We start from the raw sequence: 27,864 nt of genomic DNA on the forward strand, positions 1-27,864 counted from the left end.
GTGCCCACTTTTGGAGCGTGTGGGTGGACAGACTAGCAGCTTGGGGCTGTCTTAACTGTGCTGATAGCTGGGGGTTGTCTCTGTTCTTCCCATCCTCTACATGAAGAAGGACTGCTCTCATTCACAGCATGTGGTCCTCGACCAACTGTTTGTGGTGTTACCTTTTCAAGTCACATAACTATTATTTCACTCTTTTAATCAGTGGCCAAAAAACTCAGAACTCTACCTTTTTTTTTTTTTAATACTTCTTGTTACTATAAAAGGCCTACAGGCATGGATCTCGATATTGGCTTTAGGGCTGCTTTGATCACTTTATTGCTTCTTCCTCTGTGATTTCCTCATTGCCTCTATTTTACATTTTGTTACCATGTGTATGTATTTATATGAACTACTTTCATTTGCTTTTGTAAAGGAAGGTGTAATAATCCATTTGTAATGTAGGATAAATTTAACTCAGTGCCTGTCCACTCCCAGGGGTGGTGATTTGTTTTATCTTCTCTTTAAAGACTGAATGAAAATCTTGATCTCGCACTTACCCTTGACCCTAAAGACAGCAGTTTTGATGCTGACCTCTGGTGGAGAAATCCTGCCAGACCCTGTCCAGCCATCTTCCCACCCTCACCCCCTACTTTTCAACCCTGTTGGAAGGAGTGGTAGTGAGGGGGAGTTTCTCACGTGGGTGTGAGGTGTCTCCATTTTAGATTTAGATCACAATGACTCCTTGGTAAGTCAAAGAAAAGAAATGTGTGCTTCATTACATAGTTATCAGGACTCTGGGAAGAGAAGGCAAATATGATTTCCAAAAATATATTTAAAGTTTTTTTTTTTTATATAGATTCAGAAATCGGAGTTTCCACTGTGGGACTGTGCAAGGGTATCAACCATTGAAAGCAGATACCTGGGGTCATGGCATGTCAAATTTTTAGGATAGTCCTCGTTTCCAGTATTTTCATCTGTTATCATCATCCACATCACGTGTCTTCACAGTTCAAGAAGTATGGTCTCACTTGTTGGTAAAGTATGAACTGAGAATGCGAAAAAGAGTGAAAGTCTACAATCTAACATGTTTTTGTCAAAAAGCCATTTATTTAGATTTGCAAACACCCCTGGGTTCATATACCATTTGGCTTTGTTCACATTTTGTTGTGATTTGACACCTTTACATTTTCAGTTCAAAGCTATACACACCACAGTAACGTTTAAATTTCTACTCTTAGCTAGTTTTTTTGGAGTCAAGCTGTGGTCCAGAGACTAGGACATCACTGTCATATGGGAAGTTGTTAGACATTTAAATGTCAGATTTCATCTAGGACTACTGAGTCAGAATTTACATTTTAGTGAAAGCTCCAGGTGGTTCTCTACACATTACATTTTGAGAAGTACCCACTTATGAAAGAAACTGAGTCATTGTAATGTGTTTCCATAGTTTACATTTCCATATGCTACAAATTGCTTGAGGTTTAGGTTATTCTAATTGTTAATAGAATGGGATATTTACTGAGTCTTGTCATAATTACATTTTACTAAATGAAAATGTGCCCAAAGGAAATGCCATCCTTAGTGAATAGGTTGGGAGACAGATTTCTAAAATAAATACAAATTACACATGTACAGGATTTTGTTAAGTTCAAGACCTACTTTGAAGCTTTTCTGATGTATTATTTCAGTTACTTCTTACAATAATTCAGAGGCATTTATTATTAATCACATTTTTATCATTTCATAATGGGGAAAAGGGAGAGTTCAAGTAGCTCTCCCAAGGTAGCAAACCTGGCCAGCAACAGAGCCAGGACTGGAGCCTGACCCATGCTCTTCACTACAATATCACCCACACACATAGGCACCGACTTACTTTGCTGCAGACTGGAGTCCAGTAAGACACAATAGCAACCGTGCTGAATAGATTTACTCTAGGTACAGACTTCAAACAAAGCAAGTCCTCATGATTTTTCATATTACTTTTATAACTATCCCTTTGGCTTTTTGTTTTTAAAATTTATTTACTGTGTCTATAGTGATAAGGTCAGTGGAACAGAGCTGAAAATAAAGAATTTCATATTTAAATATAGGAGCAAGATTGAGCCTTTCTTAAGCAGCAAGGTCACTTTTCCAAACTTTCTTGGAGATAAATTATATGGCCCACATCTGGACAGAAGCACATGAATTGTGACTAGCATAATAAGTCTGGTTAGGTTTTTGTTATGATATTATAGAATTTTATGAGGAACATAATTCAAATATTACCACTCAGCCTAAAATTAGGTGGAATCTGTTTCTTAAATTATGGGCAACAGACTCTCAGGGATTTTGAATTAATAAAAAAGTTTTTCAGGTCAATCATCTAAATTTTAAAATTCTTTCTTCCTTTTTCTTTTCTTTTTTCTTTTTCTAACCGCTGCCCCCCGCCCTTGGTGCAAAAAGGTGGTTTTATTAAAGCAAAAGGAAAGGACTGGTGGACAGAAAGAACTGCACATGGGTCATGAGGTGTAGTGGCCCCTTGTATATTTTCAAGCTTTCTAATCTACAATCTACATATAGCCAAGTATGCAGATAGCACCAGGGTCTTCGACCAAGTGCCTGGCAAGGCCCACTGTCCCTCCCCCAGCTAGCTGCGGAAGGCATAGCCCAGGCTGTGTTTTGAGGAAGTGGCTGATGCTGATCCATCTAAATGCAGGCACTGATCTAAGGTCACTGAGTCTCTAAGCTGGCTGCTGCCACTAAGGTGACCTGCCATGAAAATTTCTGCTCAACTAGGGTGATGGCTATTAAACCAGGCAAATTCCTCAGAAAAATTTCAGAGACTAGGGAGAAGGTCATCAGATTGGGAGAAAATGAGAGAGAAAATGGACACAGAGGGAAGCAATGATGTCCCGAGGAAGAACAATATGAGCTGTGATGCCAACACTCAGAAAGAAGAAATTCGGTCAGAACAAGGGAGAAGGTGAGACCCCAAAAGGTCCATGTCTTTATGCAGAGTTTGCTAGGCTAACCTACTGATACTTCCCATTATTAAATCTTACCCAAACTTCTTTCTTTTTCCCTCTTGTCATGGTCACTCCATAGGTGACCTCCATTCCCATGCTGTTAAACATGATCTATCTATTGATGGCTTCCAAGTATGTGAGGAATGCTGAGAGTTTAGGGAAATAAAGGAAACAGGCCACGGGGACTAAGGAAAGGAAGAGAGAATGAGCAAATGCATTCAACGTAGCTGGGGTTCTGAAGTGCATTATTGACCATTAACTTTGGTAACATGAACACCATTGGTGGTTGGTAGGAACAGTGTTGGGATGGTAGGGACAAAAGCGGGATTTAAAGAGGTCAGCTTGGGAACTGGGGGAGAAGTAGATTCTCAAGTTTTTAATAGCAGAGAAACAGGGTGGCAGTGTGCTGTGAATTAAATGTCTGTGCCCCACCCCCATTCATATATTGAAACCTGAATTCCCGAAGGGGATAATATTAGCAAGTGGGGTCTGGGAGATGCTCTTAAGTCATGAAGGTGGAACCCTCATCCCTGGGATTAATTTTCATAAAAGAGAGTCCAGAGAGATCCTTCACCCCTTTGGCCACATGAAGATAAAAGAAGTTCGTAAGAAAGAAAAAAAAAGTCAGCAAGAGATCTCTCACCTGACCATGTTGGCACCTGATCTCAGACTTTGAGGGTCCAGAATTTCAAGAAATACATTTCTATCATTTATAAGCCACCCAGTTTGTGGTACTTTGTTATACACAACCTGAACAGACTAAGACACAGAGGTATGAGGAAATTGGGTCAAGGGAACATATTTTTAAATTTGGAAAATTTTTGTATATTTGTATGTTAATGAATGATCCAGTAGGGAGAAAAATGTAATACAAGAAGAGAGAGGTCAAGTGCAGGAGTAAATCCTCACGTCAACAGGAAAGGATAGGACCCAGTAGATGGGTGGAAGTGTATAAGACTTTAAAAAATGCAGTGAACAAAGATGGTGGAAATACTGTATATAAGAAAGTCCCACATTTGGAAAATATGTACCGGAACATTGTGTTAGTTGGGAGAGGCTAGGTTAGGATGAAACACAAAATATCCTAATATCTCAAAAGTTTAAATAACAGAGGTTTCTTTCCTTCTTTCTTTCTTTCTTTCTTTCTTTCTTTCTTTCTTTCTTTCTTTCTTTCTTTTTTAAGATTGTATTTATTTATTTGACAGAGAGAGAGAACATAAGCAGGGGGAGAAGCAGAGGGAGAGGGAGAAGTAGAGGGAGAGCGAGAAGCAGGCTCCCTGCTGGGCAGAGAGCTGGATGTGGGATTTGATCCCATGACCTTGGGATCATGACCCGAGCGAAGGCAGACACTTAACCGACTGAGCCACCCAGGCACTGGCAGAGGTTTATTTCTTATGATATGCATCCTCCATGAGTTAGCAGGAGGATCTTCCATTGCGATCAAAGACCCAGACTGGCAAAGCCACTGCCATGTTTAGCATTCCGGTTGTTGTACCAAAAAGCCAATCTCTGGAGGATCTCAGAAGGGCGACATATGGTACTTAGTAAACAGTTGGCTAATGGATTAAGTAATGCACGTTGCATGGTCTGCTTTTTCATTTTTTCAAGTTTCTTTTTGTTTGTCTTCTAAGCATTTATCTTTTTTCTTTATGTGAATCTTGATATTTCTCGATGAATTGGTGCCTGCATATTTTACTTTCGGGGTTGTCATAAGTCGGTCTTTATTGCTATTGTGTCTTCTGATCATTGTATACAAGAAGGCCATTGTTTTCTGTATGTTAATTTTGTACCTAGGTACATTATCGAATTATTTTTATCATTTGTAGTAATACATATTATAATATTGGATCTTCCAAGTATATCATCTTTAAAATATATATATATGATATTTTATCATCTCCCTTCTAACTATTATAACAATATAATAACCTCTTTATCTATTCAGTTGCATTAGGTAGGCCCTCCAGAATAATGTTATATAATTGTGGATGGTGTAAAGTTATGATATTAATATATTTTATTTTTAATTTTTAAAGATTTTATTTATCTGTCAGAGAGAGAGATACAGAGCACAAGTAGTGAGAGTGGCAGGCAGAGAGAGAGAAACATACTCCCCGCTGAGCAGGGAGCTGATGCGGGACTCGATCCTGGGACCCTGGGATAATGACCTGAGCTGAAGACAGACACTTAACTGACTGAGCCACCCAGGCATCCCAACATTAATATATTTTATAGGATTATTTTCCCCATTAAGCATGAAACCAGTGTTTAGGATGAGATTGATATTTTAGCATATAAAAGAAAACTTCTATCTTGGTAGAAGTGGTTACCTCAAGAAAGTTTGTTTTATCATACTACATACATTTTCTGAATCTATGAGTTATCTTATGATTTTTCTTCTTACAGCTATTAAGATGGTATAATGCATTAATAATTTTCCTGATTTAAAAGATATCATCATTCCTTAAATCAACCCCAATTAGTCATGACATAATAATTTTTAATGTACTCCTGGTTTCTGTGACTATTTTACTTAGGATAATTTGTGTGTGTGTATGTGGTCTTTTCTGGGTTTTGGTGAACCTTACATTCCTTCTTTAAAATAATTTAGGAAATTTTTTCTTTTCTATGATCCATAATGGCATTACAGCTACCCGATTTTTATAGATATGATGGAAATGCCCTGTGAAGCCATTTGGGGCTAGTGTGTTTTTTTCTTTTTTTGTTTTTTATTCTTTTTAAAGGATAACTTTAGAAAACTTTATGTATTGTAATTAGTCTGATAAGATTCATTAGAGTTCACCTTGGCATATTGTGTTTTCTTTTTGTTTTTCTAATATTTTATTTATTTGTTTATTTAAGAGAGAGAGAGTATGAGTTGGAGGGTTGGGAGGAGCAGAGGGAGAGGGAGAAGCAGACTCCTCACTGAGCACTGAGCTCGATGCGGGGCTCAATCTCAGGACCCCGAGATCATGACCTGAGCGAAACCAAGAGCCAAGTGCTTAATAACCAACTGAGCCACCCAGGCACCCCGGCATGTTGTATTTTCTTATGGAAGTGTATATTTTGTCTAAGTTTCAAATTTATTTATACAGAATAAAGCAAAATAATTTCTTATCCTGACTTTAACTATTTTAACTAAATCATGTCAGTGGTCATTTTCTTTTCATCATTTTCAATTATACATACTAGGGTTTTTGAAAGTAAAAGTTACCTATTTTTTCAAAAACCAAGCTCTTTAATTTTTTAAATTATTTTTTTTACTATTTACTATTTTTTTACTATTTATTTTTAATACGATTTCTTTAATCTTTGTTTTCCAATGATTGAGTTCAGTTTTGCACGTATTCATTCCTTCAATCTGTTTCATGATCCAATCTGACAGTCTTAAGGGTAAGTTTAATCCCTTTACCTTTATGAGTAAAGAAGTTGTGCTTCCTCTTATTTCCTCTTCATCTCCGTTTCCATCTCTCTGCACCACCCACTTAGACATTTTGACATCTCCTTAGTGCTCCTATTCATGTTTACACTGCTAAATGGAATTATACCTCTATTCCTTGGTTTTTAGCCTCGCAATAGTGTTAATTCACAATTAGTAAAGATAAGAAAATCAGCGAATTGACACTATCTCCACATCTCCCTTCTTTTCTTTGTTGGCTTTAATGTGTCTGGTTTTTTCTGGTTTATAACATTTCTATTCTGTTCTGAAAACACAATCCCCCAAGTCCCTTCAGTCAGCCCACCAATTAAACAAAGTCCAGGCACAAAGCTGGTCTTTCCGCCATATTTCTGCCCCCTTCCCAACCACCACCTTTAGCATCTCTCGGTGGCTCTAGTACTCTTCTTGGATTCTTCTTGAGGAATCCATGGGGACAGTATTTTCTGAGTTCTCAAAAGAGCAAAACCTCTGTTACTTCATACTTTCATTAAATAAGGATGGATAGAAATTTTCTTAGAACAAACTTCCTTTCCTTTAGAACCCTGTAGGTGTTAGTTCCTGTGGAAAAGGAGTTGATAGTTTTGCTCAACTGCCCAAAGGACTCCTTATCTTTGAAGCCTAACTTTCCTGAGACTTGCATCCTCCATACCCCCCACTGGCTCCATCTGCCCCTTCTGTAAAGTTATCTCTTTGTGTTATGGTTTGTGATTTCAGGTGCCTCTGAGTTTCACTACAAATGGAGTTTCCATTCTTCTAATGGAAATTAGGTGATTTCCAAGTAAAGAAAATGTGGACATCAACTTCATGCTACCATGTTCAAACTGTAAGCACCAATTTGGGTTTAAATACTTTATTTTTAGACACTTGAATGGAATTGAATCTTTCTCATTTATTTACATAGGTAGGAGAAGAAAAGATCTTATTCTGTAATATGTCATGACTATGATCTTTATTTAAGTCTATGTTTCAAGATTATTTTGTCTACATCTTTTAGTGTTAAAATTGACAAAACACTGGAATGGAGACTGATGAATCCAGGTTCCCTTCCTCTCCCTAAGGCTGATTATAAGAATGAAAGTTTCATGCCTAAAAGGCTTTGGTTGGGGGGCACCTGGGTGGCTCAGTCAGTTAAGTATATGCCTTCAGCTCAGGTCATGATCTCAGGGTCCTGGGATCAGCCCTGAGACAGTAATCTGGCTCTGCTCTGTGGGAAGCCTGCTTCTCCCTCCGCCTCTGTATTCTCACGCTCTCTCAAGTAAATAAATAAAAAATAAAAATAAAAATAAAAAATAAATATTTTAATTAAATTAATAATTAATTCTTTTTTATTAATTAAATTAAATTTATTAATTAAATTAATAATTAATTTAATTAATTAATACATAAATTAATAAATATTTTAATTAATAAATATTTTATAAAAATAAAAAAATAAAAAAATCTTAAAAAACAAATAAAAGGCTTTGGCTGGTCACTTAACAAAGATTTTTGTGAATTTCAAATATAATAGTGTATGATAAAGTGTCTTGGAAACTGCAAAGCATTATACAAGAATAAGACTTATTTTTATTTATTTATATTGTAAGGAGAAAGAACAAGAATACAATGAGGTAGCCAGCCTTGATCTTCAGAAATGTTAATAAAAGTACTTGGGCTAACTAAGGAACAAACTATTTTTATGGACAGACAGAGCCAGTAAAAGTCCAAATCTACAAATGTCAGTATCATTGAATACATTAAAAACAACAATGATGATGACAACTTAAATAATTGAAATGAAACTAAAATAGCCCAGAGCAGCTACCCCAACCAGTGCTTTGACTACAGTAAGGACGTTGACGTGACATTTCTTTTACGTTACACATTCAGTAACAGTTACACATGTTACTATTCAAAATACTACAGAGACCTTTCCAAAAGAGCTGTTTTCTTTAAGACTGGATAGGGCAGCAATCAGATGCATCCGTTTCAACGGAACATTTTTGTTTTATGAAGCAAAATGAAGAAGATAATTAATTTCAAAGAATTAAGTCAGGCTCCAATCTGCATGTATGAGAAAGTGTTCTTAACAGAGGAGGTGAAGAACAAATCGATTCCTTTTCTTTGGATGGGTTTTCAATAACTTGGGGTTCAAACACCAAGCAGACAGAACAGGGGTTCAAGTAAAGACGCAGTGGGGAGCCCTCAAGGAGTGGTGGGCTGGAGTCAGGCCACACAGGCACACAGCCTACCTGCCTGTCTTGAATCTTTGTCGTGATCACTTTTGGAAGTGGGTCTCAGTGGGTAAATAACAGCCAAATCCAGTCAAAACAGAACTGTCCTCCAGGTTGTACCTGTACAGCAAGATAGGTTAAAACTCTCTGGGAAGTGTAGGCAATTAACAATCTATTTTTAAAATCTGACTTCAAAGTGTGTGCTCTCCATCTGGGTTCTGCCTACCGTATCCTCTTTTCTTTGTCCCCAGTGTACCACTGCCTGTGAAACGGCACATGTTTGTTTCTCTAAAAATGAACTAGTCCATACTATTTATTCCCGAGGAATAAATACAGGAAACGTATTTGCAAACAAAACATGAATCAATGGGGATTCACCGAAACTAGGTTCTATAAGGTTTCCAGCACTGTAGAAGTCATGTGCCTGCTATTTTGAAGATTTGTACTATCTTCCCATTTTCTTTTATTTACTTGCTCACCTGCTGTCAAACACAGCAGGCGTAAATGGTTAACTTGTCCTGCTGAAGTCAAATGGTGAAGAGAGGCGGCCTGGCTTCTTTGCGGTCATCCCTATGGAAGAACTGAAGGTCTTACAGATGAGGTTTTGTCCCATCTCTGAAGGGGCAGCAAGTTCCATGAATAACAGAAAAAATCTCTATAGTACCTGACATCTCATAAGTGCACCAGAAATACACTACTTCCTGAATTCCTAGTCACGTGTATTTTCACACTTAATACCTCTGAAATCAGTGCGTGTCTTTCAGTTGATGGCTCTGACATTATCACCAAGTGTATTCTTTTCCTTAGAGGTACATAAAGTAAGGGTACACGTGGCAATCAGTGGTGTCTTAGATTTGATGAATGACAGGAGCTGTTAAGTAAATGAAGTTCGTCGGGTAAGGCCATGAATTAACGGGGAGACATTCCAGTTTACCTTCTAGGTGATGAGCCCCTGCAGTAATCTCTCATTCAATTTAGGAACCCGTATTTCATCCTACTGCTTGATTTGTGAATGAGAAACTCAGTTTCAACATGGACAAAGGCCTTAAGGACACCGGTGTCACAAGAACTTCACACAGAACTCTGTCTGTTTCTTACCCCACAAAATGAGATGGACAGTTGTGCCTAGAGAGAGGCAGTGTTCATGTAAACAATCTGGGTATATCTCCTACCCCAGTTTCTAAACCTCAGTTCAAAGGGAAGAGGGATTCTTTTTTAGCTTGTAACGTATGTGTTAATGTGGCCTCTTCCCTGTTTTTCTTGTATGTGCCTTAAGATACAGCTTCTTACCGAAAACAACACATTGTTCCTTTCTGTTTATCCTGTCCCAGTAATTCTGAAGTACAGGCTGATCTCAGCTGCAGGCATTAATCCCAGCATGTAACGGGAAGCCTGCGCATGTGCAAAAAGCCTGGGAGGAGTGCCCGACATCCTTTTCTATCAGGCTCAGCATGGGTGGGGGGGCAGTGGCACATGTGCTTTCCTATGCGAGTCTTTGAATTTGGCCAGAGGTCTGCATCTCCTGCTTATATGTCCCAGGTGCTATAATAAATATTAGGAAAGGAAAATAAATGAAGCCTTTTTCTCTCCACATATCTGGGAGTGTATACATCACTGATGAAGAATCAATTTATAAAGCATCCCTGCCCAGCAGTTTGGGGATGAAGTCAAGTCTTGGGACCCTCCGTGGGAGAGAGCTATATAAACGTTGACTTTGCAAATGCCTTTATGTTAATTTCCTGTATTACATTTATAGGGTGTAATACACATGGTGTATTTCTACTGTACTTACAATATAAGCATTCATTACAGAGCCAATATTTTTCACAGGTGGTGTTAACTCTACAGTGTAGTGAGGCAGACTGCGACATGTCATCACATGTAAATGCTACTCTTTAGGACTTCACGCACATCTATGCACTTTTACAAATATATTTGTACACACGTATGTATTTTTGCCAGTACGTATTTTTTACAAATGTGATATGTTAAAAGCGTTAGAATATTTGTTTAAAAGGGGATGTGACCTTTTCTACAGAAAGTGAAGAAGAGCCCTCAACAAATTGCAGGCCTGTTCTGAAAGAAAGTTTGTGGGAAGATTTCCATTAATATTCTCCATGTGTCTGTCTGGACATACAGCTAGATCCACAATGATTAGCTACTGCTGCCTCAAAAATGATTGCCAAGATCATTACAGTTCTATTAAGCTAACTTGATTTGCATCACCAAAGGATCTTGCTGCTTCTTTTTTTAAACAACCAGTACCAAAGTTCCATATAACACGACTGGAAGGAAGCTGTGGGATTCCTGAGCAGTTGGTTGCAGGCTTGCTGGGTTTGAAAGCAGGGCTGTGTAAAATGTGGGTAAAAGAGGCTTCAGATTCAAGCCAGGTTGGCTGGGAGGTTCTCTGAGGCTTATAAATACGAGCCAAAGATTGAGGAAATCAGGACTAAGGTTTGATTTGGATGGGTACCAATGAATTCATAGTCGAGAATGGAAACAACATAGAATGTGATAGTTTTACATGGTTTCCATCCAGAACAAGGTAAGACTTCAAACAGCAAACCACCAGGAACCAAATCAAAGAGAGGACTTCATAAAGCCATTGTGCAGCTTGGTGGCACCTCCAGGCAGACGGTGAGCAGCGCGCCTGTCACCAGAGAAGACAGGGGTCAGCCACATCCGGGAAGGAGCTCTCTGTTGTTGTCATACCTGTGTGGGATGTCGGCCAAGAAACAGGAAGAGTTTCTCTGGGCTTGTACTTTGCAATATACTTATGGCATTGTTTTTGTTTCCACGTTCCACTATTGTAACCATATATATGCCAGAACTTCTGGTGTGGAACAAAGTTGACACTAGCTAGGTGAGGACAAAATGATCTACCTGACGGATGGACTACCTACTTAGAGGCGGAGATTGGCAATCTAAAGCGATGGTCCATAAGTATTTTTTTTTTAAGTAGGCTCCATACTCAACATGGAGCCCAATGTGAGGCTTGAACTCACAGCCATGAGATCACAACCTGAGCAGGGATCAAGAGTCAGATGTTTAATTGACTGCCCCAGTCCATAAGCATTTTTAATGAAAAATCACTATCAATGAAACATTTTTTGAGCATAGTGTGAATTTAGGTATTTACTTATAGATTTGAGAACACTGTATAGGCCTATTTTTGTACACTGTGCATTTTAAGTGAAATAGAATTTTATAAAGGCTAACATAAACATGAATTAATTATTTTTTCCTGAAAACATGGTTCATTTTCAGAGTGTTAGCTCTGTTAGCTTTGTTCCTTTGAGCTCATATCGCAAGAACCGTCTTCAATATGTGAGGGTCAGTTCAATCTAAATAACATAATCACTAAATTGTGGGCACACAGAGTTGGAAGTGCATCATCACACGAAGCTAAACTGAACCAGCTAGAAAGAGGTGCTCTGCCACCTCTGGCCAGTGGCTGATGTTCACACTAGGTGAGGACCTAACTGCCTGTCCACGTTCAGTGTGAAAAAGCCCAAGCCTTTTCTATATTTTTGAAAACACAAAAATGAATGTTAGCTCTCCATTTTGTGTCCCTGGGTGCATGCGCACCTCTTGGAGAACCCCCTTATGAATTTCTGAACCTAAGAAAACAGCGGATTGTGGTCTAACCTTGCAAGCATCCCTTTCCAAGGCAAGACCATTTTATGCCAGAAGTGGAGGCTTAGGAGATAAAGAAGGGCACTGAGGTGTACTAGGAGGAAGACTTGACCTCTGAGAGTTCGTCCTTCCTCTCTGCATTCCCAAAGCTGAGCCTGGCCTCACCTATCAGGTGCCTCAACACCCCGTGACCACCCCCATCACAGACTGTGTATTTCATGCTGTCACAATTGCCTATTTACTGGTCTCTTTCCCGTCAAACTGTTGATTCTGTGAAAAATTAAATGAAATGGAGTCACTTGTGTCCAGGGGTTTTAAAATGGAGCCCAGAGGCCAAAACGGTGGTGGGCCTCATGCACATCTTCACTAGTGGAACCATGAACTTTGGAATTGGGCCAAACCACACATTCTCCAAGGATTCAGAACAAACACCTGCGTGTTTCCTGTATAATAACAGACTTTTGCTTATGACAGCCTTAGCAACCAATTATATTCAGCCAAGATTACCTTTCTGCAGTCAATAGCAATCAAATTCTTTGTAAAAATTGTATGCAAGCATTCCCTTTTTGTCTTCAAAAACCCCTGATTTGGGGTGCTGCCCAAATCTGGTGCACTGCAAATTGCAATTCTTTGATCCCAAATAAATGCTTTTGCTTGACTATTGCCCCCTGCAAATTTAGGTTGAGAGTTTCTTGAGGAAGTAGGGATTTTGCCTTATTAAGTATTGTATTCCTAGCTACTCCCTTAAGGAAGAAGTCAATAAATGATTGCCAAGGAAGTGAATGAATGAAGCAGTCAATCTATCGGCCTCCTTCTCTCAGTAGGCTGCACCTGGGGTCAGGGCCCAGCTCTACTCCAATAGAGGACAAAAGAGAAGAGGAAAGTGGAATCTAGGCCAACTTTCAGCCAGGTAAGCTGGCTACCAGTGTACACATTAGGAATTAGAAGTTTCAGCCTGATACTCAAATAGGAATCCTACCAGAATATAGAGCACATATGAACCACAACACTACTCCAAATGTAAGTGTCTGCAAAGAGGGGTTGCTCAGCAAACAGCTGTGCCATTTGGAGTGAACATCAAGCTTCCCAAGCTGCCCCTATTCAGGGAATTCTTTGAGTAAGACCCCTAGCCTTCCTCTGCAGACATGGCTTCAAGTGTTCTTGTCCAGTGCTGTTCCTACCCTCTGGATGCCCACCTACAGAGTCACTCCCATATAGAAATTCTCTAGTACCTTGAGTCACTGAGTTAGTACTGGTATAAAGGGAGCAGAAGGGAAGGACGAGGGATAGGGAAAGGGAGTGGAGGGGTGGAGGGAAGGGGTGAAGAAAAATGTGCAGAAGACTCAATGCTGGAAGGCTACAGGAATGGCTGGATAGTAGGGACCAAGAAAGCTTGAGCTTCAAGATTTTTCATGTTGCAGAAATCAGGGTAGAAAGTGTTTGGAAGGGGTGAGAAAGGCAACTGTGGAGGAAGAAAATGAGTGGGGAAGTCTGCATAGGCCCTGCTGAGTGGCACCCAACCCTTATTTCCATCAGGAAAACCCTGGAACAGTTGTAACCTTGTCCATGATAACCCTGGCAAGGGACATGGATGGCTGCATTGGCACTAATGACATGAATGGAATTCTTGCTGAGTTCTGTCTGTGTCCTTGGGTACAGGGAGGCCTTTGGCAGTGGAATTACACGCATTACACCAGCACTCTGGTGCTGGTGCTGAAGCCTAGATGTTGCTGACATGCCCCACCTGGGGTGGGTGAGAACCACACGAGGTGGTGAGTGTTGAATCCCTCAGCCTGTGTAGCCCTGCAGTCTAGCTGTGGTATCAGAGTATCAGGGGCATAGGTGTTGTTTGAGGAGCCCCAGTGTATCAGAGAGAACAAGAGAGGGAACTTCTGTCACATTAGGAATCTTTTATTTTATAGTTAATAAAGGGCATGACAACTTTTTTCTGAATTTTTACTCCAGGTCCACAAATGGGAACATACACCATTGTGAGTGGGTAGCTGTAAGATGTAACTAACTGAGAGGGACTATTACTGGACTGTTACAGACTATTACTGGAATGATCAGGTTCACTGGGTGTAGTACAGCATAACACAGAAAAAAAAAATAGAGTGACTGCTGCCTCCTTAGTTTGAAAGATTTCTTCTTCATGGAATCATTCCCCATCTACCATTTTTGCTCATATCTTTGCCTGACTATAAGCTCCATGTCAGTTCTCTGCTTGTCACTCTTTTTTTGTGAAGCACGCCCTCCCTCATTTCCAATATCTGGATTCACTAGTCTTCAATCATTCCACATACCTTTACGGAGGGACTGACTGGTGATGAGCTCTACCCATGTCAAGTGCTGAGGATACAAACTGCAAGGACATGACACTCACCCTTGAGTGGCTTACTGTCTAGTAGAGGGAGAAAAACATATAAGCAGTAAGTGTTTTAAAGAGTTGTTGAACCTAAGTGTCCACTGATAGATGGATAGAGAAGATGTGATATGCATACACACACACACACACACACACACACACACACACATACACACACATGCACGCGCACACACACACACACACACACAATGGAATATTGCACAGCCATAAAAAGGATGAGATCTTGCCATTTGTGACAACATGGATGGAGCTAGAGGGTATTATACTAAGTGAAATAAGTGAGACCGAAAAAGGCAAGTACCATATGCTCTCACTCATATGTGGAATCTAAAAAACAAAACAAATGAATAAATAAGCAAAATCAGATCTACAGAGAACAGACTGATGGTTGCCAGAGGGAAGGGTGAAGGAAAGCTGGGAAAAAACATGGGTGCAAGGAGAGGGAGATACAGGGTCCCAGGTGCAGGAAACTTATGAGTTCACAAGAACCTACGCAAGTCACAGGAATAAAAGACACTGCATAGGGAATATAGTCAATGATAATGCAATAACACTATGTGGTGACAGATGGTAGCCACACTTGTGGTGAATATAGCATAACCTACAGAGAAATTGAATCACTATGTTGTTCACCTGGAACTAATGTAATATTGTGCATCAGCTATACTAAAATAAAAAAATTTGAAAAAGAGAGTTACCGATACTAAAATAGAAATAGCTACACAGATAAGGAAGAATAATTCTTGGAGAGAGGATTGATTCAATTTAGCACAGCTCTTGAATCTGCTAGCTGGTTGTTGTTGTTGTTGTTGTTTTAAGATTTTATTTATTTATTTGACAGAGATCACAAGTAAGCAGAGGCAGGCAGAGAAGGAGAAGGGGAAGCAGGTTCTCTGCTGAGCAGAGAGCCCGACGTGGGGCTCGATCCCAGGACCCCAGGATTGTGACCTAAGCCAAAGACAGAGGCTTTAACCCACTGAGCCACCCAGGTGCCCCTGTTGGTTTTGTTTTTTGTTGCTATTGCTTTTTTTTTTTTTTTTCACATCTTCATTGCCACCACCTGAGTCCAAATACTACCATTTTTGGCTTCATTTTTGCAAACAGCCATCTTTGTATTTGTTCTTTCTGCCTAATGTTCCAGTCTCCCAACTGCCCCTTGTGTGAAAGCAAATATGATTACGTATTCTTCTTGCTTACAACTCACTATGTCCCATTGTTAATGATAAAATTATACAGGGACTTATGTGATCTTCTTATATTTCTTCCCTTGTTGCAATCTTTCTCCTCCTCCCTCTTCCCACCCAAGCACTTGCTTTCATTTTTTCATTTTTGCCTCAGGGACTTTGCTGAATTCCTGCTCTGCTCCACTTAACTTTCATTCATCCTTCTGATTTCAGTTTGCTGGCCATTCCTTACAGAAGCTTTCCTTACACTCCTAGACTGGATTCCAAACCTAGGTAAATACATCTGTGGCTCCCTACATTTTCCTTTACAGCACTCATCACCATTTACATTTTCTATTTGCTGATTATTTGATTAATGTTTGTTTCTTTAAAGAAAATAAAGGAAGGAGCCAAAAGTTAGTAGAAGGAACAGCAGAAGTAGATGAAACAGAGACTTTAAAAAGTAGAACAACAGATCAATGAAACCAAGAGCTGCTTCTTTGGAAATAAACGAAATTGATAAACCTTTAGCTAGATTCATCAAGAAAAAGGAGGACCCAAATAAATAAAATCAGAAACAAAAGAGAAGCAATAATCAACTCCACAGAACTATAAGGGATTATAAGAAAATATTTTGAAAAATTATATGCCAACAAATTGAACAACCTAGAAGAAATGATAAATTCCTAGAAACATAAAATCTCTGAAATTGAATGAGTCAGAAACACAAAATGTGAACAGACTGGTTATTAGTAACAAAATTGAATTGGTAATCAAAAACTCCCAACCAACAAAAGTCAAGGACCAGATGACTTCACAGGTAAATTCTACCAAACATTTAAAGAGTTAGTACCTATTCTTCTCAAACTACTCCCAAAAGTAGAAGAAGAAGGAAAACTTTCAAATTTACTCTGTGAGGCCAGCATTACCCTGACACCAAAACCAGATAGACATAACAAAAAAAGAGAACTACAGGCTAATATCTCAGATGAACAGAGATGCAAAAGTCCTCAACAAATTATTAGAAAACTGAATACAGCCATACATTAAAAGGATCGTTCTCCATTACCAAGTGAGATTTATTCCATGGATGCAAAGGTAATTCAACAGTCACAAAATCAGCAATGCAATGCATCTTATTAACAAGAGAAAGGCTAAGAACTATATGGACACCTTAGTAGATGAAGAAAAAGCACTTGGCATCTATTCATGATTTAAAAACAACAACAACAACAACAAACCTCTCAACAAAGTAGGCTTAGAGGTAACATACCTCAGCATAATAAAGGTCAGATATGAAAAACCCACAATGAACATTATCCTTAATGGGGAAAAACTGAGAGCTTTTCTCCTAAGGTCAGGAAAAGACAAGGATGTCCACTCCTATTACTTTTACACAACATAGTCCTGGAAGTCCTAGCTGCAGCAGTCAGACAATAAAAAGAAGCAAAAGACATCTAAATTGGTAAGGAAGAAGTAAAACTGACTATTTGCAGATAACTTATACTATATATGGAAAACCCTAAAGACTCAACCAAAGAAAAAACCCTCCCCGAACTAATAAGTGAATTCAGTAAAGTTGCAAGAGACAAGATTAATATACAGAAATCTGTTGCATTTCTATACAATACTAGCAAAGTAGCAGAAAGAGAAATTAGGAAAATAATCCCATATATAATTGCACCAAAAAGAATAAAATACTTAGGAATAAATTTAACCAAGGATCTGAAAGTCCTATACTCTGAAAACTATAAGACACCAAGGAAAGAAATTGAAGACGACACCAAATGGAAAGATAGGTCCTGCTCATGGATTGGAAGAATTAATATTGCCAAAATGAGAAGTAGTATACCCAAGGCCACCTATAGATTCAATTCCTATTAAAATGCCAATAGAATTTTTCACAAAACTAGAATAAATAATCTTAAAATTTGTATGGGATCACAAAAGACCACGAATAGCCAAAGCTATCTTGAGAAAGAAGAACAAAGCTGGAGGTATCATAATGCCAGATTTCAACATACACCACAAAGCTATAGTAATCAAAACAGTATGGTATTAGCACAAAAATAGAGACATAGATCAACAGAACAAGGTAGAGAACCCAGAAATAAACACATGTCTATGTGGCTAATTTATCTATAATGATGGAGGCAAGAATATGCAATCAAGAAAAAATCTTTTCAATAAATAATTGTAAAAATTGGACAGCTACATGCAAAAGAATGAAACTGGACCACTTTCTCATACCATACACAAAAATAAATTCAAATGGATTAAAGACCTAAATGTGAGACCTGAAACCATAAAACTTCGAAATGAAAACATAAGTGGTAATCTCTTCGACATGGGCTTTAGTAACATATTTCTAGATCTGTCTCCTCAGGAAAGAGAAATAAAAAGCAAAAATAAACTCTTGGGACTACATCAAGATAAAAAGTTTCCTTAGCAAAGGAAACTATCAAAAAGGCAGCCTAGTGAATGGAAGAAGATACTTGCAAACAATACAACCAACAAATGGTAAATATTGAAAATATATGAAGAATTTATACAGCTCAACACCAAAAAATATGATTTTAAAAATGGACAGATGACCTGAATAGACATTTTTCCAAAAGAGACATACAGCTGGCCAACAGACAATGAGAAGATGCACAATATCACCAATCAGCAGAGAAAGGCAAATTAAAACTGTAAGATATCACCTCACACCAGTCAGAATGGCTAGTTAACAAAACACAAGAAGTAACAAGTATTGACAAGGATGTGGAGAAAAGGGAATCTTCACATACTATTTGTGGCAATGTAAACTGACACAGTCACTGTGGAAAACAGTATGGAAGTTCCTCAAAAAGTTAAAAATAGAAATACCATATGATTCAATAATTCCACTACTAGGTATTTACCCAAAGAAAATGAAAACACTTATTCAGAAAGTTATAGGTACCCCTATATTTATAGCAATATTATTTATAATGGCCAAGATATGGAAGCAGCCCAAGTGTCTATTGATAGATGAATGGATAAAGAAGAAGTGGCATACACACACACACACACACACACACACACACACACACACACGAATATTACTCAGCCATAAAAAGTAATGAAATCTTGCTATTTGTGGCAAAGATATACCTAGAGGGTATTATGTTAAGTGAAATAAATCAGAGAAAGAGAAATGCCATATGATTTCACTTATATGTGAAATCTAAAAAACAAAACAACTAAAACAACTAAACAAACAAACAAAATACCAAGCCGACTTTTAAATACAGAGAGTAAACTGGTGGTTGCCAGAAAGGAGGCAGGTCAGGGAATGGGTGAAATTGATCAAGCAGATTAAGAGGTACAAACTTCCAGAGGCACTTGGCTGACTCAGTTGGAAGTAGAGATTACTTAAAAAAAGAAAAAGAAAGAAAGAAAAAAAAAGCTTAAAAAAAAAGAGATATAAACTTCTAGTTATAAGATAAATAAGTCACATTTATGAAAAGTACAGATTAGGGAATATAGTCAATAATATATGGTGACAGATATAACTACACTATCATTGTGAGCACTAAAGAATGTATAGAATTATCAAATCAATATGTTGTACACCTGAAACTAATATAACATTGTATGTCCATTATACTTCAATAATAATTTTTTTAAAGAAAATAAGGAATAAGGTAAAAAAAAAAAAAAGAAGGAATTTCTTTCCAAAATATTCAGCTGCTTTGATAGACCCCTTAAGGGTATAACTTGTCTTTTATTTTCAAGGAACTAAATTAACATTTACTCACCCAATGGTAAAATCCCCTCTTCTTCTGGGAGAAGAAGTGTTTATACAGCCAAGGAGAGAACAGGTATGTTCGAAAGACCATGGGAGATATACAAGCCTGCAACTTGAAATCTCCCAAATTTAAATCACTCAGAACTATCCTTTTCTCTACACATGACCTGGGATTTCCCTCGCTGCCTTTCAGCCCCAGTGATACTTTCTAATGACCATTCAGGGCTACTGCATTTATTGTAGAGATGATTCCTTGTAGATAGGACATTATTTGGATCCAATTTCAAATGGTCCAGGTTGGGTGGCAGGTGGAGGATAGTGCTGGCCATTGTTACTCTACTCTAGAAAAAAGCTGAAATCTTCTATGAGTTTCTTGTTCTGCAGAATGTCAAGTGAGCAATTAGTACATACTTAGTAGTAGTAGATTCCATTACTAGGGACTTCTTGTGGCGCAGTGGGAATGATTACTTCTCAAAAAGAACTCAATCCCCATGGGATTCATTGCAATTTCCTGGTCTAAAGATGTCTGGAACTAAAGCAGCAAGTTTGTGCTCATGTGGTTTGGTGCTGACTCTTAACTCCTCTTCACATGGCACTTCTGACCTGTGACATGCAAAATGATACTTCTCTTAGACTCCCCAAAACCCCAGTGTGTATAAATTGAATGAAGTTTCACTTGAGAATTTGTTAAAAAAAAAAAAAAAAAGAAAACTTGGTGACTAGAAGGACATGGTATCTCCAGAGACATGGTGGTGGCTACATTATGTACAAAATTTTAAAGATATACCGGTGGCCAAGAAGCTCAGCCCAATGCTGTCCTACTTTTGCTGAATTTGTAACCAGGTAATTTCATTTCTTTACTTGTATTTTTCCCATCAGCAGGAAAAAGATGCTGGGCACTAGTCAATCTTCTTTGTTCCATGGTAAACCACATTGCTAAGTCTTAAGAAAAGATCTGGGTGCATGTTCTCCTGGACTGTAGAGATCAGCTGACTCATGTTCCTTTTGAATGAACATGGGGAGACATGAACACCACAATTCCATGTAAGTTAGAATTCCAGAGTTGCAGAAAGCATAACAAAGTAGAATAAGGTACTAATTGACTTTAATCCTGAAAGAGACCATTTGTAGATACTGTCAGTACAGAGAGTCCCCCAGTTCTCAATATCAAGCACAGCAGTGACCCACCATCATCTACTATCACCATGTAACTCCAGTATGACCTCACAGACTCCATGCTGTCCTATCCCCTGCCAGTCCCTACTGGCTGACCCCCTCACACATCATCATTGCTGTAGTAGATGGTAGGTTTTGTTGGTGCCCTTCACTGGCTGTCTCCTTTACCAGGAGATATATAGATATATATTCACATCTGATCAACGTCCTAATGTGGGAGCTTGAGAAGAAGTCAGCTGTAGCAGATAAACATGAATTGCTTAGTCTTGCTAGCAGCAACCATTTGGGGAAGAATCTACAGTTGCTGATGGACAGAGTGGATGAAATGAGCCAAGATATAGTTAAATATAACACATACATGAGGAACACGAGTAAACAGCAGCAGCAGAAACATCAGTATCAGCAGCGTCGCCAGCAGGAGAACATGCAGCGCCAGAGTAGAGGGGAACCCCCGCTGCCTGAGGAGGATCTGTCCAAACTTTTCAAACCCCCTCAGCCGCCTGCCAGGATGGATTCTCTGCTCATTGCAGGCCAGATTAACACTTACTGCCAGAACATCAAGGAGTTCACTGCCCAAAACTTAGGCAAACTTTTCATGGCCCAGGCTCTTCAGGAATACAACAACTGAGAAAAGGAAGTTTCCAGAAAAGGAGTTAACATGGACTTTTGAGATCACGTTGGGGCAATTCTTGGAAGAAATTACACTTGCCAATTGGAAAGTCTTTCTAGCTAATAATGAAATAAAAATAAAACAACAATAACAAAATAGATATATATATCTATATATATCTATATATCTCCCCAACCTGCTGGGGGTATGTTGGTTGTTCCCAACAGCTCACTGCTATGGTTCTCTAGAGAACTGCCCCTCAGCCAATGGGAGCCATATTACCCGAAAGGGGGCAAGTATGTGTCCTACATGTCCTCCTCACCAAAGCCAGCACACTTGCCTCATTGGAGGCAATCCACCCATTCCCTTGCCAAAGATCAGACCAAGGATAGACTTAAACCAAGACCACACCTTTCTTGGTTCTTTCCCTCAACCTCATCCTGCTTCCCTCCTTCCCTCCTTCCCTCACAGAGTTTTTCTGAACAGAAATTTCTTAAATCAGACACACTCACAACCTTGTCTAGCCTCTGCTTCTATAGAAGTCTGTACAGCTGGAACGTTTGCTGGTGCCCCATTGTTGGAGTCCATATTTGATATTCTTTGCCTTCTGAGTTTCTGCCCTCATCATTCCCACATCTTGGATCTATGCCTGGCACTTCACCAGGACCTAGGTCTTTCTTTCAAGGAGTCATGTAAGCCTTGTTTGTGAGAATTCTCAGTAAACCAACTACCTGAGGAGTCATGTAAACCTTGTTTGTGAGAATTCTCAGTGAACCAACTACATGAGGAGTGCTCCAAAGCTGCTGCCATAGGAGGACTCCCCCAAGCCCTATTTTGTAGATTCCCTGAAGACCCTAGCTGCACTGAACTCCTGTTCTGAAAAGACAGAGCCTATAGCATTTGGGTTACATCTTTTAAAAGAAATAATTATTTATAGTGGTTAGACACCATAATAGTCCATGTTAGCCACATTTTGGGCTATTAATTCATTTAGCACTTACCAGAAGAAAATGGACTTTTCATACCAGCATTTACCAGTTGATTGAAAGGATAGTTTTTCACAGGCAACAAATTCTCTGATCATACGTGGCTCCCCAAATGAAGAGTACTAGTCAAAAATTGTGAAAACTTTGAGATTTTTCCCTGCTCAGAGGCTAACAACTCATCCAGTCAGTGTCATGCATACTGACAGAAGACACAAGATGGCTGGGTCAGAGACAAAGGACTTTACTGCAGTAGGACTATCAGGGAAACCTATATTTTCCTGTACTGGTTCCCTGAGCTTCCAGCACCTCAGGGTGACAGATAATGAATTTAAGTCATCAGATGGTCAACCAGCCAGATGAGGCTCATTAAAAGCCAAGGGTATAAATCCAAAACTAACATGTTGAAGTACACTGTGAGCCTGGTGAGTGTGACCTATCAATATAGCTTTCTGTAAACACAAGTTGATTCATCTGTAGAAGTTAGAGAACCTTGAGTAAAGGGGCTTTGAGGAATTTTTGCTTGTTTGTTACATCTAAATTGTTTCTATTGGCATTTTGTCAGGAGATAGAGGTCATTTCACTTAACACATTTCTGGAAAGAGCATTCATAACATTGATGGAGGGAGTATGAAAATGCTTTAAGTACCCACTAAAAAGGTGAAAAAGTTATTATCTTGTGCAATTTAGGGGTCTAACTTGAATAGTTGCCTCAATGGATAAGCCTCTTACAGGGATGTGGGTATCAGGAATGACTGGGTCTCAGCCAGCAGCTTTGTTTCCATTTCAATGACTGCAAAGGGCTTAGTGGGCCCTGAAGGGTCCTGACCAGAACGCCTCCAGCTGGGCTGTGAGTGAGCTTCAGGAAGTTCACAACCCCCTAAAATCATAAGTAAAATTCTGTATGTCTGAATTCATGAGTGCTTTTTCCTTGGGGGCAGAGGACCCAGAGGTCTCAATGGATCCAACTGTGGTTATTAACTCCCCAGGATTAAGCACCACCAAGGAAAAGAGAAGGCATTTTTTTGATCTAGAAAGCATAAGTACAACCATTCAAGTTGTGCTGTTAGACCACAAAAGAAATCTTCTTTACAACTCTCAAGTCTGGGTCAAACAGGACTTGTGGTCTAACCTCAGCCAGTAGCCACCTTATCATCAGGCCTGCTGTGGCACTCCCTGCTCTTGGTCTATCCCCTTCTTAATTCCAGCGCTTGGATTCCCTTCAGGTGTTGGCTGCCAAGCACTGTGGCAGAGCCTGGACCCAACTCTGCCCCAGCTTCCGAAGACTTATTCACCTGCCAGACTAATTTGGGACATCGGCATGAGATGATGTTCTGGTCCATGAGAAGTAAGGGGAACGGCAGCACAGTGTTGGGGGAAGGTTTTTCCACTCTAAACAAGTGCCAAAAAAACTGGTCATTCTATCTCTCTCTCCTCAGATGTTGCTATGCAAGGACAGGATATTTGGAGCTGGCAATCACGAGGGGATCAGCTTGAGGAGGAAAGCTGAAGGTAGAAAAGTATGAACCCATGTTGCTGGGAAAGCTGTAGAGACACTCCACTAAACAAAAACAATTGCCCTACAGACTTTTTGTTACATGAAATAACAATTTCTCCTTTTTAAAAGCCATTAGAAGTAAGTGTTCTGGTCTGTGTGACCTAAAACACCCTAAGTGATGTGCTTGTCATCAGAATACTGTAGGAAAGTACAAACCTCCAGTTATAAAATAAATAAGTCACAGAGATGGAAAAAACAGCATGGGGAATATAGTCAATGATACAGTAATAATAACTTCATAAGGTGACAGATGGTAACTGCACTTAACCATGGTGAGCACTGAGTAATGGATATAATTGTTGAATCCCTATGCTGTACACCTAATTTAACACTGTATGTCAATGACGCATCACTGATAAATGGAATAAAACAAACAACAAACATAATATGGGAAAAGGCAAGACATGGGGACAGGCGAAGCAAGTCTGGGTTGGGAAGTCAGCTTGACACCACGAGATCTGGGGGACTCCTAGGCTTCCTTCTCTTGGCAGTGCTGGCAGTCCTGGACCTTCTGCCCCTCAGGTCCTGCAAATGGAGCCTCTGCCCCAGGATCCCCCTCAGGGCCTGTGAGCATCTTCTTGTTAGTTAATTTCAGCAAAGGCATCAAGGACACACAGCATCTTTCACAGGCTCTTCATATGTCAAGTAAATATTTTGCTACTTTATGGACACTCCTCCACTGCTGGCCCAATTTTATTACAACCTAATTTAGAGGATCGAATAAATGAGTATGTCCACAACACCAATACACTTAGCTGGTATGTGAAGTCAGCCCCTCCACAGTTCACAAAGACACCTCCTCTTCCCCACGCCCCTCTTCATTACCAAGACCCGGGCCAAGTCCCGCCCCTCTGGACCTGGTTTCTCGCTGCAGACTCCTACCGGGTCGCCAGCCTCCAGTCCTGCCTCTTCAATGGAGTCTTTCAAAGGCCCACGCCTCGCAAAGGAAACTCTTCTGTTTCCCACTTAAATCTCTTTTCAGGCTTGTCAGGTTAAAATCATCGCAAATCCCAGCAAGGTTTGCAGGGCGATCTGTGGGCTTTCTTCTATCTGACCCTCTGGTTTCACTTTTCCCCTCCCCTTGTCCTTGAACTTAGCATTTCAAAGGCTCCCTGTTGTCTTTCTTCCCGCCTGTGGTCCCGAGTCCCAACCATGCTCAGCCACCTCCCTCTTGCTCAGCCCAGGGCTTCAGTGCGGCAAGTGTTTCAGGTTTACACAGGGCCCTCCATATTTCCCTCGCCTTCCCTTTTCTTCTCTGTGATAGCTCCTGTCAGACAACATTGTTGGTATTTGGGGGCTCTCTCCCCTGCTGGCCTGTAAGCCCAATACATAATTGTTTACTGGCCACCATTAATACTGCTTTAAAAATGACTATCGGAACAGTATGAAATATTTATTGTGCACTTACCATGTCCTATGTATTGTTCTGAAACTGCATATAGGTCTCTTAATCCTCTCTCTCAATGAGAGAGAGCTATAGTAACAGCCTCATTTTACAGATGAGGGGGGGAAAAAGCACAGAGAAGTGAAGTAACCTGCTAAAGATGGCACAGCGAAGCGGTAGAGCCAGGGCATCTGGGAGAAAATGGTAATTACTTTTTAAATGAATGTGGTTCTGACTCTTCAAGGTGGATATTCTTATCTTTATTTCACAGATGAACAAACAGGTGCAAAGGCGGTAGTAGTTAAATTTGGTTCTAAGTAAGAAGAGTCTGCGGAGCAGGCTTAAAACACTGTCCGACTGCAGTGCCTTTGCCCACCTCCCAGTGGCTCTATTATTGGGATCCTTCTGTGCCACCACTTTCTGTCATGCATATAATTTTGTTCTGTCACCATGGTCAAAAGAAAAATATCCCAGAGAAGAAAGAAGTTCATATAGGAAGGAATCAGTCAACAAAACAAAGGAATTTTGTTGGTCCCTCTGTCATGGGAGGTTCCTCATGGGGACTCTAGACACATGTGTTGTAAACAGGGATGTGAGATGGATTAAACATACATTAGGATTATCTCCTCAAATTATTTAATAACAACCTTCTGAGAACTTATTCTCGTATTTCAATCCTTAAAAAGACTATAGTTTAAACTATAAGAAAGATCAAGTTACAAGGTATACCATAAATTTTAACACTGATACATTCTTACAAACACCTTTCTGTGTTTTTCAAAGTTTTACAGAAAGGCCTTTACTTAGGATGTTTTAAATTGTCTGAGTCTGTTACTTGTTGGAGATAAACTGCCTGATTTAGTGATATTACGGTATTTAACAAAGACTGTTTTTCTTCAAAAAATATAACTTCCTTGCAAAACATTCCAAAGCAACATCTGATACAAACCAGAAGCCAATTCAAGTAGATTCATTAAAACGGAAGTAAACGGGAACTTCTCAAATACAGATTAAATAAGGCAAGGCAAGTTTGTGCTTTTCTTGATAAATTTAATTTCTCATAAAAACAAGCAGTGGGAGTCAGTAATCCAGGTGATTTCTAAAATGCTGGGAACCTCATTTCATAGTCTGAAACTTTTTGTTTTGTGTATATGAGCTCCTAAGAATAACTGCGTTTAGCCAAACAGATCACCATCAGGTAGCTGTTGAAGAACGTCAGACTCTTAATTTCAAAATTGTTCTTGATTTTGAATTCTCATTTTCTAGCAAGAAGTATTTAAGTTGTTCTTAATGTAAGATTTAAAGGGTGCAGAAATATATCAACTGTAAAAATCCAAAACAGCTGCATAGTAGGAAAAAAATAAACCCCAAATTATAAAATAGCAAGAACCACCGGTCATACTGGAAGCCCAAGTGGGACTATTTGGAACTCATTTGTTCCTTTGTCTTTAAATTACTGTAAGAAAAGTTTGCCCTAACCCGGAAGCGCCTGGTAAATGAACTCAGACCTTTGTAATATCCTAGGAAAACCAGGAATACATATATTGGAGATCGGTGCATGAGGAAATTTGGTTGAGTTCTAAAACAAGCAGCTAGATGTAGCAATGACAGAGCTAGAAGATTGTCTGAAAACAGAGACACTTTCACGGTTGTGTTTGAATCTTTGATCCTGGCTAATTAGGATTGCAGTTCCTTCTTAGTGGGGAAAAAAAAATATTCTCTAGAGAGATCTCTGACCAAGGTTGGAATTTCAGTGGGAAATTTTAAAAATCACAAACATTTTTGGTCTTCTGATAAGGACTTAGGCCGATGCTGTGGCCTTATGAAGCTGAACGAGTCAAAGATTTTCCAGAATTCAGTTCAAGGTGTTCTTGATGATGACGCTATTAATGATTACCAGATGAAAGGCTTGACCAAATGGTTTATTGGTAGACATACAAGATGGGGTCGGCATGATTCTGCAAAGATTGAGGGTTTGCTTTTTTTTTTTTAAGATTTTTTTTTTATTTTTTAATTACTTATTTGACAGACGGAGATCACAAGTAGGCAGAGAAGCAGGCAGAGAGAGAGGAGGAAGCAGGCTCCCTGCTGAGCAGAGAGCCCGATGCGGGGCTGGATCCCAGGACCCTGGGATCATGACCTGAGCCGAAGGCAGAGGCTTTAACCCACTGAGCCACCCAGGCGCCCCGGCATGATTCTGCAAAGAAAACTTTCTGGAATACAGTCAGGCTTGTTTGTTTACATGGTTTCTGCTGCTGTTTTCCCACTTACAGGGGCAGGGTGGAAGAGTTGCTGTCACATGGCCCACAAGGCCTGAGATCCTTCCCTTTACAGAAACCAGTCTGCCACCCACCAGACGAGAGAGGCCATCAGTTCCTGGAACTGAACTGCAGGGCACAGTGCTGGGAGAGTAATTCTCTCTCCTCCCATCCAGCCAACTTGGGCACAGGTCTTCTGGGCCAGAAAACATTCTCTCACCTTGGAGAACACTTAATTTTTTAAGTTAGCTTTTTGCCTTTTGGATTCAGAGCTCCTATTTGAGATTTTTCGTCACAGT

At 39.6% G+C, this 27,864-nt stretch overlaps 1 protein-coding gene across 1 annotated transcript in view; it reads left to right on the forward strand.

The window, feature by feature from the left end:
- Positions 1-21,527, forward strand: part of LOC111142677 (eukaryotic translation initiation factor 3 subunit H-like) — a 35,229-nt gene extending 13,702 nt beyond the window's left edge. Inside the window, exon 4 of the mRNA XM_022495978.1 lies at positions 20,944-21,527. Coding sequence (XP_022351686.1) covers positions 20,944-21,400 — 457 coding nt within the window. The 3' untranslated portion in view covers positions 21,401-21,527. The remainder of the gene's footprint in view (positions 1-20,943) is intronic.
- The last annotated feature ends 6,337 nt before the right edge of the window (positions 21,528-27,864 follow it).

This window comes from Enhydra lutris, unplaced genomic scaffold, assembly GCF_002288905.1.
Source record: "Enhydra lutris kenyoni isolate GAN:26980312 unplaced genomic scaffold, ASM228890v2 scaffoldscaffold8, whole genome shotgun sequence".
In the NCBI taxonomy this organism is placed as follows: domain Eukaryota; kingdom Metazoa; phylum Chordata; class Mammalia; order Carnivora; family Mustelidae; genus Enhydra; species Enhydra lutris.